The 11144-nt window shown below is 39.9% G+C and overlaps 1 protein-coding gene across 7 annotated transcripts in view; it reads right to left on the reverse strand.

Annotated features, from left to right (window-relative positions):
- Window positions 1-10199, reverse strand: part of LOC132406561 (uncharacterized) — a 36106-nt gene extending 25907 nt beyond the window's left edge. For 6 of the 7 annotated variants that reach the window (XR_009516197.1, XR_009516196.1, XR_009516198.1 and 3 more), the window contains exons 1-2: window positions 10136-10199; window positions 5693-9594 (exon numbers count right to left, since the gene is read on the reverse strand). Coding sequence is in view for 1 of the 7 variants with exons in the window: in XM_059992385.1 (XP_059848368.1) it covers window positions 8448-9410 (963 nt within the window). In the remaining 6 variants the exon portion in view is untranslated. Of the gene's footprint in view, window positions 1-3726; window positions 9595-10135 lie in introns of those variants that run through there. The other variant, XM_059992385.1, reaches the window with a different exon arrangement.
- Window positions 10200-11144: the final 945 nt, after the last annotated feature.

Consider the following 11144-nt stretch of genomic DNA (forward strand, 5'->3'; position numbering starts at 1 on the left):
CTTATGGAGTATAAGAAATGCCAGAGTATACTTAAGAAAGAAATCAGGAGGGCTAAAAGAAGGCATGAAGTCCTAGCAGACAAGGTGAAGGAGAATCCTAAGGGATTCTACAGATACGTTAAGAGCAAAAGGATTGCAAGGAGGTTCGTTAGTTGCTCAACATTCAAGATGAGGTAGTAAATTGGTTTAGTTATTGGCTTTGTGAGAGCAGTCAAGGGGCTGGAAGTAGATGGCTGCCTCTCTGACTGGAGGCCTGTGACTAGTGGTATGCTGCAGGGATTGATGCTGTGTCCATTGCTGATTACCAACTATATCAACAATCTGGATGATAATGTGATCAACTAGATCAGTAAATTTGCAGATAACACCAAGATTGGCGGTGTAGTAGACAGTGAGGAAGGCTATCATGGCTTGCAGTAGAATCTGCATCAGCTGGTAAAATGGCAGATATGATTTAATTCAGACAATGTGAGGTGTTGCACTTTGGTAGGACCAACTAGGGTAGTTGAACAGTAAGGCACTGAGGACTATGGTAGAACAGAGGGATCTGCGAATACAAATCTATAATTAGTTGTAAGTGGCTTCACAGGTAGATAGGGTTGTAAAGAAAGCTTTTGGCACATTGATTTTCAGAAATCAAAGTACAGAGTATAGGCAATAGGATGTTATGTTGAAGTTGTGTAATCTCATATACAGCAAATCTTAATAGAAAGTCCCATATAGATCGATTAGACCTAATTACAGATTAAAGAATTAGACCAATTGGATGCTCAAACTAAGAATCCTGAAATATACAAGAAGCGTGTAGAACTTTAAACTCAATTTAATCTTCTGTCTACTCAACCTGTTGAACGCCAACTTCTTGAAAGTAAGAGTCGTTTGTATATTCATGGTGATAAATCTGGTAAATTTCTAGTTAATCAGCTGAGGCGTTCTAAAGCTAAACAACATATTACAAAGATCCGGAAGGAAAATGGGGATTTTACATCGGATCACTTAGAAATCAATGACGTATTTAAACATTTTTACTCTCGGCTTTATTCCTCTGAATCTCTGAATGAGTATATTTCTGTTGATCTTTTCTTAAATAATCTGAATATTCCTTCGCTTTCATCTGATTTTAAAGCCAAACTTAATGAGCCTATATCATCAGAAGAAATATCTTTTGCAATTTCTGCATTGTCTTCAGGAAAATCTCCTGGACCTGATGGGTTCCTCGTAGAATTTTATAAATCATTTTCTTCACTTCTTTCTCCTCAGTTACTCTCAGTACTATCTGACTCATTTAATTATGGTAAATTGTCACCCTCTTTTAATGAGGCATCTATTATTCTTTTATTAAAAAAGGGTAAAGACCCAACAGAATGTTCCTCGTACAGGCCGATTTCTTTGCTTAATGTTGATGTTAAAATCTTGGCCAAAGTTTTGGCTCATAGATTAGAAACTGTTATTCCCTCTATTATTTCTGATGATCAAACTGGTTTTATTAAAAACCGTCTTCCTTTTTTTAATATTCGGCATTTATTTAACATTTTATATTCACCTTCAACTGGGATTCCTGAATGCGTTATTTCCCTCGATGCGGAGAAAGCATCTGATCGTATAGAATGGAACTACCTCTTTGCAGTTTTAGAAAAATTTGACTTCGGTCAAAGTTTTATCTCTTGGATCAAATTGCTGTATCTGTGTCCCACTGCCTCGGTTTTGACTAATTTTCAACAATCCCAGTTATTTAACCTCAAACGTGGCACCTGGCAAGGATGCCCTTTAAGTCGCTTTCTCTTTGATTTGGCTGTAGAACCTCTTGGCAATAGCATTCCGAAGCTGTCCTGAACTGACCGGCATCTGGGGGGGGGGTGTTGAGCATAAAGTTTCTCTTTATGCTGATGACTTACTACTTTTTCTTTCAAATCTGTCCACATCCTTACCTCCAATGTTTTCACTTCTTGATCAGTTTAGCCAGTTTTCTAGCTGTAAACTTAATTTACATAAGAGTGAACTTTTCCCAATTAATAAAGAAGCACAAGAATTAGCATTTCGTGACCTCCCTTTTAAAGTAGTTCATAAACAATTTACTTATCTTGGGATTACAGTTACAAGGAAGTTTAAAGATCTTTTTTGTGAAAATTTTGCCAATCTTTTATATACTACAAAACAGAGTTTGTCACAATGGTCACCTCTATCTATGTCCTTGGTAGGTCGTATTAATGTTGTTAAAATGTATGTTCTCCCTAATTTTTTATATTTATTTCAATCAATCCCAATTTTTATTCCTAAAACCTGTTTTGATTCCTTAAGACTCTATTCTTTTGTCATATCTGTGGAAGAATATTAGACACTTTATTAACCCTTTAATTCCTAACTTCCCTGAAATGCCCGAGAAAAATGTTATGAATTTATTTCTTTCTATTAATCCACTGGGTAAAGGTTTAATATCATTTATTCGTGATAAATTAGCATTCTTACGGCGTGCCCCGTGGATAAAATTAGAATGGCTAATGATTCTAATGGCTAATGATTCTAGAATGGCTAATGAGCATGATTTAAATATCTCTTTATCTGATGAGATTTGGGACTTGATTCTCAAATCGGTTAATTCAACCTCTCTTTGTGCTTGCCATTGCCTTTTACAGTTTAAGATTGTTTATAGAGCCCATATGTCTAAATCTAAATTATCTCGATTTTACCCTAATATTAGTCCTCTTTGTGATAAATGCAAGAGGGGCGAGGCTTCTCTTATTCATATGTATTGGTCCTGTCCTGGTTTAGAGAAATTTTTGAAAAACTTTTTTATAACTTTATCCTGTATTCTGAATCACCACTTAGAACCTAACCCTTTAACTGCTCTGTTTGGTTTTTTGGGTGAGACAGATATACGTTTGAGTTCGACTAAGTGTCGAATACTATCTTTTGCTTCTCTCCTGGCTAGACGTTTAATCCTCCTTAGATGGAGAGATGTTGCCCCGCCCATGCATGCTCAATGGCTTAATGATATTATGTCCTGTTCAGACCTTGAAAAAATTCATTATTCAATTATTAAATTCTTTTATTGAGTACTTTCATAACCTTCCTCTTAAGGTTTTTTTTTCAGTCCCTTACTTTCAGCTCTTTTTTTTTGGTAGTAGGCATTATTATCTTCTGTTTTCAAGCGTATTTACAGTTTTGGGGGTTTGATTGTCCTGATTTATATTCTCTATATTGTGTTGTGGTTGGTCTGGAGTTTTTTTTTGCTGTGGGGCTTGGGGAGGATTCTAACTTTACATGACTTCAATTTGGGTGCTTTCTCAATTATCTTTTTTGTATTATATTATTGTATGTTTATTTTCACACTGTATTAATTTTTTATTTTGGTTTGGGTTTTTTTTATCTGTAGTGTTGTAGAAAATGCATTAAAAAACCAATTAAAAAAATTAAGAAAAAATAAGTTATATAATACATTGTTGAGGCCTAGTTTGGAGCATTATGTTAAGTTTTGGCCACCTACCTACAGGAAAGATGTAAATAAGGTTGAAAGAGTACAAAGAAAGATTTTATTTGTTGATCAGTGGCAAAAAAGCCAAATTAAATCCACTGTGATTTAATGTAAAACAATTAAAACATGAAAACTTCCAATTTTTTTAAGCAGTTTATAGCCACATCAATCATTTTATATTAACTGTATTCAAGTTAATCTGATTCTCATGTTGGATTCTGGTGTTCGAATCTACATTTTTTTTTAAAAATCAGGAAAGAGGCATAATACATGAACAATTTATTAAGAGTGAGACAACAAAGCGAACAGGAGCAGAACAGTGACAGGGGCCATACTACTTGAAGAAAAGAGGAACTATAGATTACACCTAGTATAAAATGGCTACTTTTATAGCAAAAAATTTTTAAATTGCATTCAAATCCATAAATAACAATAGACTGGTTTAAATCATTTACTTAATGAAAGAACAAAGAAGCTTCCAGAATTATACTGTGTATAGCCACTAGAAGGCATATTAAACTGTTATGTATATAAATGCTACTTGAAATACAGATAATTGTTAAACTGCAAAGAAAATAATAATTAGGCAGTGTAATTCTAAAACTAAACTGTCAGATTCAGCAATTCGACCTTTGATTCTAAATCACGCTTTGAGAATCATTACATCTGACAATTCAGAGGCAGAAAATCTTGTATCTCTGTTAAGTATAACATAATCAACAAATCACTTAGGATATTAAATATCAAAGTGTATATATTCTTCAAAGCATTCATAAGATTATGTCATAGTTAGGCAGATTATTAGGCACACTTACTCAAGTTCGAACTGTTCTATTAATGATCACATTTAAACAAGTAAAAATGATGTGTGATAAGGCATATTAGTATAATTAATATGACTCATAATATCGAGTAACCTCAGCTTCTGAGGCTTGAATGAATCCTATCAAAGAAATCCCATCAATCAGATTGATGTATTTCAAGTGCTTCTTCATGAATACGATCAGCCAAATGAGTTACATTAGTGGTTGCCAACCCGTCGATCGTGATCGACTTGTCAATCTTTGAGACTTTCCCAGTAGATCCCGAGAAAAAATGAAAAATAAATACACAAATACTGTTGATTGTTTCTGGGTTGCGGGGTTTTAGTTCCGTTCTTTCTGCCCAGTCCGCATGCACATAGGTCTCCCGCACTACACAGTGTACTTCAGTGGTCCCCAACCACCAGGCCGCAAGGAAAAAATGAGTCAGCTGCACCTTCCCTCATTCCCTGTCACGCCCACTGTTGAACTTGAACCCACACGAGGTCATCAGTTGCCTAAACGCAGTAATACCCTCATGCCCAGGTAACCGGCCATCTCACACAGCCGGTGAGAACCACCGATGCTACTGGCCCGGAGCGGGGCTGGCGAGAACCGCCGATGCTACTGGCCCGCAGCGCGGCCAGCAATAAGTGCTGTACTGGCCTGGAGCATGGACAGATAGGCGCCGCCTCTGAACCTGTTTAGCACACCGAATGTTCGTGGGGAACCCGGTGCTAAAATATTCGTGGACAACCTAATCCAGGCTCAGGGTTTCGTAAGTATCAGAGCAGCTACCTCATTGCGATCTACTGATCTACTGAAACAAACTTTTGTCAGCCGATAGATCCTACGGGGGGGGGGGCTGTTGCTCTCCTCACTCAGTCGGTCGCTCTCTCCGGACTGCAACCACCACGGCCCCGGTACGGGGACCTTCAGCCCTGACCTTGTCCTCTGGTGGTGGGTGGGCAGAGGCTGGAGTTTGGGCCGGGAGGCTGTCTAATAAGGCAATGAAGCCCTCAAAACTGCTTCGGTACCTTGAGTCCAAGCACCCTGCACTTAAAGACGAACCCGCTTATTGTCAAATTAAAGAATATTGTCAATATTAAACCAGCCCGTGGTGCAAAAAACGGTGGGTACCCCTGGTGTTTATTTATTATTTCTACTTCCGGGTTGCAGGGTTTTACTTCCAGTCTTTTCTGCCCCAGTGTGCATGCTTGTAACTAATCGATCTGGGGTCGATCTTGCCACTAAGACCGAGGAAGGGGATCTTGGGGTTAAAAAGGTTGGTGACCACTAAGTTACGTCTTAAGATTCATCAGTCATGTCAGTACAATACTCATTGGCTATAAATGGCCATGTTCCCCCTTAACTGCTAAGAGAAGATCTAATGTCATATAATTTTAAAGAACCATCTTACGCATGGGAGTAATTTCTGTTGTTACTTCTGCCATCTTCAGCAGTGTCATTCCTTACTCTTCCTAAGGCTGCAGGAACATTTTCAATCTCCTGAATACTCCTTGCAACACCAAAAAATGGGAATAAAATTAATGCTAAATGATCTCCTTCTGAAATAACTCATTTACTTCTGGACCAGGAGTTCCCAATCTTTTTGTACCATGCACCCCTACCATTAACCAAGGGATGCATGGACCCCAGGTTGGGAACCCTTGTCCTAGACTTAGGAGGTAAAGATGAGGTGTATGTATGTCTTATGGCAGGAAAAACATACAAGATCCTAACTGATCACATGGAAAGGAGGTATAGGTTCCCTCTCTGCACATAAAGTACATATTGCTCCATGAACTTAGACCATTTATTACTTGACAGGAGCTTTGTTGAATTGTAATATTTCAGGTCATCAATAATGCAAGTATACATAATGAGTCATCTCAACAGGCAAATTATGAGTGAGAAAATTGGCAAAAATTTAACAACAAATAATATTAGAAGAAACAATAATGTCCATTAGTTTTCAACTTGTTTGAAGTCTTCTGGCTGGTCAGTAATTTGCTCACTGTAGGCAAGCAGCATAGACTGTGACAGAAGTTACTGGTACATTAACCGCAGTGCTAGTCTTTGTCAGGTACTTTAACTCACTTGCAGTAGCTGGCTTATAGTCTTCTGGCTGGTTAATCATTCCCTCAGTGTAGCTCAGCAGTGTAGGCACTGTGACCAAGAGGTTACTAGCACATTAATCACAGCACTTACTGTTTTCATAGAATACCACTTCAGCTCACTTCCAGCTCCCAGTGGTTCCTTACATGTTTTCTTAATCAAGACCCAATCACCAGAACTCAGGGTGTGTCCTCCTTCTACTGGGTCCACCCAACGGCAGAAATGGTTGAGAAGCAGCCCTGATAGTTTGGGTTAAGTTCAGACAATAGTTAACTAAACTGTCTGACATAATGTGTGTATCAGCCTCGCTGATATAGAGGGCTCCTGGAAGTGACAAGTATTGTATTGAGATATAGCGTGGAGTAGGCCCTCCAATCCACGCCACTGAGCAGCCCACCTATTTAACCCTAGTCTAACTTACCATGAGCAATTAACCTACTAACTGGTACGTCTTTGGTCTGTGGGAGGAAAGTAGAGCAGCTGGAGGAAACTCACAGAGTCAAGGAGAGAACATACAAACTCCTTAAAGACAACTGCAGGAATTGAACCCAGGTACAGCTATAAAGTGTTGTGCTAACCACTACACTGCCATGCTGTCCCAATAGGAAATAGGACAATCTGTTACCAGCTCAAATGGACTTAAGTTTAATTGTCATTTGGAGTTGTTGTTATGCTACACAAGACCACAGAAAGAGCTATAAGCCATGGCACACCTTCCTTATGATACCTGGTCAGTCATTTTTTTTTAATGATTCCATTCAATCATTCTACTTGTCATTACGATTCTGGATAATGTGGACAATGAAAATACCATTCAATATTCATCAGTTGACATAACTCCCAACAAACACTACCAGTGAAATATGTTCTTTGGCCAATGTCAACATGACGTGGTGATCTCCCAACTAGGAATGCAGGTGTGCATGGGGGGGGGTGTCAGTAGCTTTCCTTGCTGGAATAGCTTCCGCTCATCTTGAAAACTTGCACAATTTTACCAGTTTAGTATCTTTAGTAGGAAATGTATTAACTGTAAAAGTGGACCAGGTGGGGCAGGAGCACCTAATTGTGGTAGTTTTTCCGCTGCTGCAGGATTTATTTTCTGGCAAGTCGGGCATCTTTCTAACTTGTGTCAAGCTTGTGCCCTGAATGATGGATTCCACCACCACTGGGACAATCTGTCAAACATCTTTTGCACCCCAATTATGTATATTTGCTGTACAAGATTATTTTGGATGTTCTTCTGCAGAGTTCACCTTTGCTTCCAAAATTCCAGTTGTTGGGTTCACTATATATTTCTTTTATTCCTTCCAATGCTAACCTGTTCCGAAATTTCATCCACCAATGCATTTCCAATGTAGTCATCTTAGAGTGGCTTTTACATTTTAATGCAGCAACTTTTGACAACAGTTTCCTGACATGCATAAGCTCTTGTACAAGATGGCCATTCTTGATTGGGATTCCTACAGCCTTAAGAAAACCTCTGTCTCCATAGAATTCCACAACCATGGACAACTCCAAAAGCATATTGAGAATCAATGGCAATATAATCTGATCTTTCTTTTGCCAATTTACAGACTTCAATCAAAGCTTTTAATTTTGCCTGTTGGATAGAGGTATCAGGAGCCATGCTTCTTGATGCCAGCATTTCAGTTCCATAAATCATCATTCAGGTTCCATATATCATCATTCAAATTCCTCTCTCAATCACTGAATCATCAATGTACAGAATCAGATCTTTGGCAACGTAATAATGAACAGGATGCTGTCGGGCTCCATGTTGTTGAATTAAGACTGCTATCATATATTTCTCTTTGATATACTGAGTGAATTATGTACCTCTATCAGGGATTCTTAATACAGATGTAGTGCACAATATCACCTTTAAAGTTTGAAATGCTTACAGTTGTTCTTCATTAAGAGTCAGAGGGTCACCTGAGCACTTTATTTATTGAGAAATGAAGCAGAATAGGCCCTTCCAGTCCTTCAAGTTGCACCGCATGGCAACACCTGATTTAACCCAAGCCTAATCACAGGACAATTTATAAAGACCAATTAACCTACCAACCACTGCGTCTTTGGACTTTGGGAGGAAACCGGAACACCCGGAGGAAACCCACACGGTCACGGGGAGAACGTACAAACTTCTTACAGACAGCAGCAGGAGTTGAACCTGGGTTGCTGGTGCTGTAAAGTGCTGTGCTAACCACCACACTGCCATGCCTCCCCCTGTCCTTCAAGAGATTGTTGAGTGGTTGAGCAATAGTTGATGGACCTACCACTAGCTTATTAATAGTGTCATCTTCAGTCATACGTATCTTCACTCCCTTGGTCTTTATTGGAGAAAGTTGTGACATAGCTGTCAATCTTACTGCTTCATCACTGTCATCCTCACTTGAGTCGCTAGGGGACTCCGCAGAATCTATGCAATGTCCATCCTGTAATTCTTTAGAGTTCAGAGGGTGTCCCTGTTCCAGGCGTCTGTCCAATATAGGCTGTAATTCTCTGGAGTTCGGATAGCAGTGCTGCATAGGGAGACTGTTCACTGTAAACTGTAATTCCTCAGGCGGAGCTTCAGAAGCATGTGTTTCACTGGGCGGAATGCTAGCAGTACTAGCATCACTTGTAGCATCACTCACAGGACCACCCACTTGAAATCGAGCCTGCGCTTTCTTACATTCTTTCAGTTTCTGAAGACCACTTCTGACAAGACTTCTCCGAACTGTAGAGGGGTGTACTTGAGTTCCAGTAGTTTCTGTGAGTTCAGAGCTAATAGCAGTGCTGGACTTTTTCCGATTTAGAAGGGATGTCAGTATGATGTATCTCTCTTCTGCTGCACTCAGTTTCCGTGGCCGACCACTGCGTTTCTGGTCCTCAATTTTGCCTGTTTCTTTGTGCTTCTTCAGAAGAGCTTTGACAGCACATCTTGAAACTCCTGTCTGCCGCGAAATTTCCGCTTGGGAGAGACCTTGCTGATGCAGAATGACTACCTTGTGTCTTGTTGCAATGCTCACTCTTGCCATTGTGTAAGAATTGAGGATTTCAAGGTTAAACTGTCACATCTGCCACACCCTCACCTTTTAGTTTGGTTGTCCTTCACCCAGTTTGATTCCTTCTACACCTCTTTCAGTTAAGCAGTTTAGTTCATTCAACTCATGTCACTGTTCTGTTTGTTATCTTTGTTTAATCATGCAGTGGGCTATATACCTATAAAGTAATAAAGTTTTCATTTGAAAAGTGGTCTATTAATTAATGTTTCTTTCTTTATCGAAATATAAACATTTCTCTTTTTTTAAGAAAACGAATGTTTGGAAATCTGAAAGTTGCTCTTTTCTACTGAAAAAAGTAACATACGAAATATAAATATAAAGGTGTCTAAGTCTTTTGCTGGTGCTCGGCAGTGTTTGGGAAAGCCATCCGCTTCATTCCCTCCGCCTGCACGTCCAAAAATGCCCTAAGTACTGACGGGGAAAGACCCCACTAACCATCCGGGGGGGGGGGGGGGGGGGGAATCCACTACGGTTATAGCGATGCGCATGCGCCGCAGAAATGGCGTCAGCACCTTCGCTCATCAGCAAAAAAAATTCCCCGGAGCCCGGGTACATATCGTAGGGCTCAACAGACGGAAATGAATGGGCCTTTCCCGAGTTCCCGGGACCACAATGTGTCCAAATCAAGTCGCAATTGTTCCTCAGTCACGGTGCGGGCACCGTTGCAGATGTTCCCCTACCCGAAGCCCCATTCTTACCTGCGCTGATCCTTCGGAGTCTATTGTCCACAACACGCATGCGCGATTTCCGAACACTGCGCGACGTTGACGCCTGCGTAGTTGATTTTGGGTTACCATTGGTGAGTTCTGGTGCGCAGAGTTTTCTGGGTAAACTGGGTGCCATTAAAGGTGCCTGTAATCACCAGTTCCATGCCACATGTTTAAAAACAGCAGTTATTTTAATGCATAAGCTCCCACAAACACCATACTCAATATCAACTGGCATTTCGTGTATCAATTGTCAAAATCTAACCTACTTACAAATGCAGATATAAAACACAGGAGTCCGAAGATGCTGGAAATATAGAGCTAACATACAAAGTGCTGGAGAAACTCAGCAGGTCAGGCAGCATCTAAGCAGAGGAATAAACAGTATAGGCATGATTAGGGGTCACAGCCCAAAACGCCATCTACTTATTTCTCTTCATAGATGCTACCTGACCTGTTTAGTTTCTCTAGCATTTCCTAAATATAGACATTTTTTCAGTCAATCAGTTTCCAACTATTGCTGATGGTTCAACTGTATCCACATCCTCCTAGCCTCATTTCCTCCTCCTCCACCCTATAAACTCTAGCCCCCACTTGCTTTTGAAGTCCCAAAATCCTGGCTCTTTAGTTTCTAAACCTGCTGCTTTGAAGATTTACCCACCATCCTGCTGTTATGCTTTAGAAAAACAACTGAGCTGTCTAAGGCACAGCCCTTTGAAATCTGAAAATGACCTAAAAGGTTGAAAAGCACACAGAAGAAGGAGCTTAACCACCCTTGATATTTTTTCTCTGTCCAGAGCACTGTAGATTACAGAATGCCTGGGACGAAACCACAGTGAGCTCATCTTTTCATTCTGTCTACAGAAAGTCATTAAGGAAATGCAAGGGAAACCTTTTCACCCACAGAGTGGAGACCAATTGCAACTTGGCATCTCAAGGAAAGCGAGAGGTGAACAGCAGGGATGGATATAAAATTGTTGATAAGGAACAGAAATATGGG

The sequence above is a fragment of the Hypanus sabinus genome, chromosome 16 (genome assembly GCF_030144855.1).
Source record: "Hypanus sabinus isolate sHypSab1 chromosome 16, sHypSab1.hap1, whole genome shotgun sequence".
Lineage (NCBI taxonomy): Eukaryota > Metazoa > Chordata > Chondrichthyes > Myliobatiformes > Dasyatidae > Hypanus > Hypanus sabinus.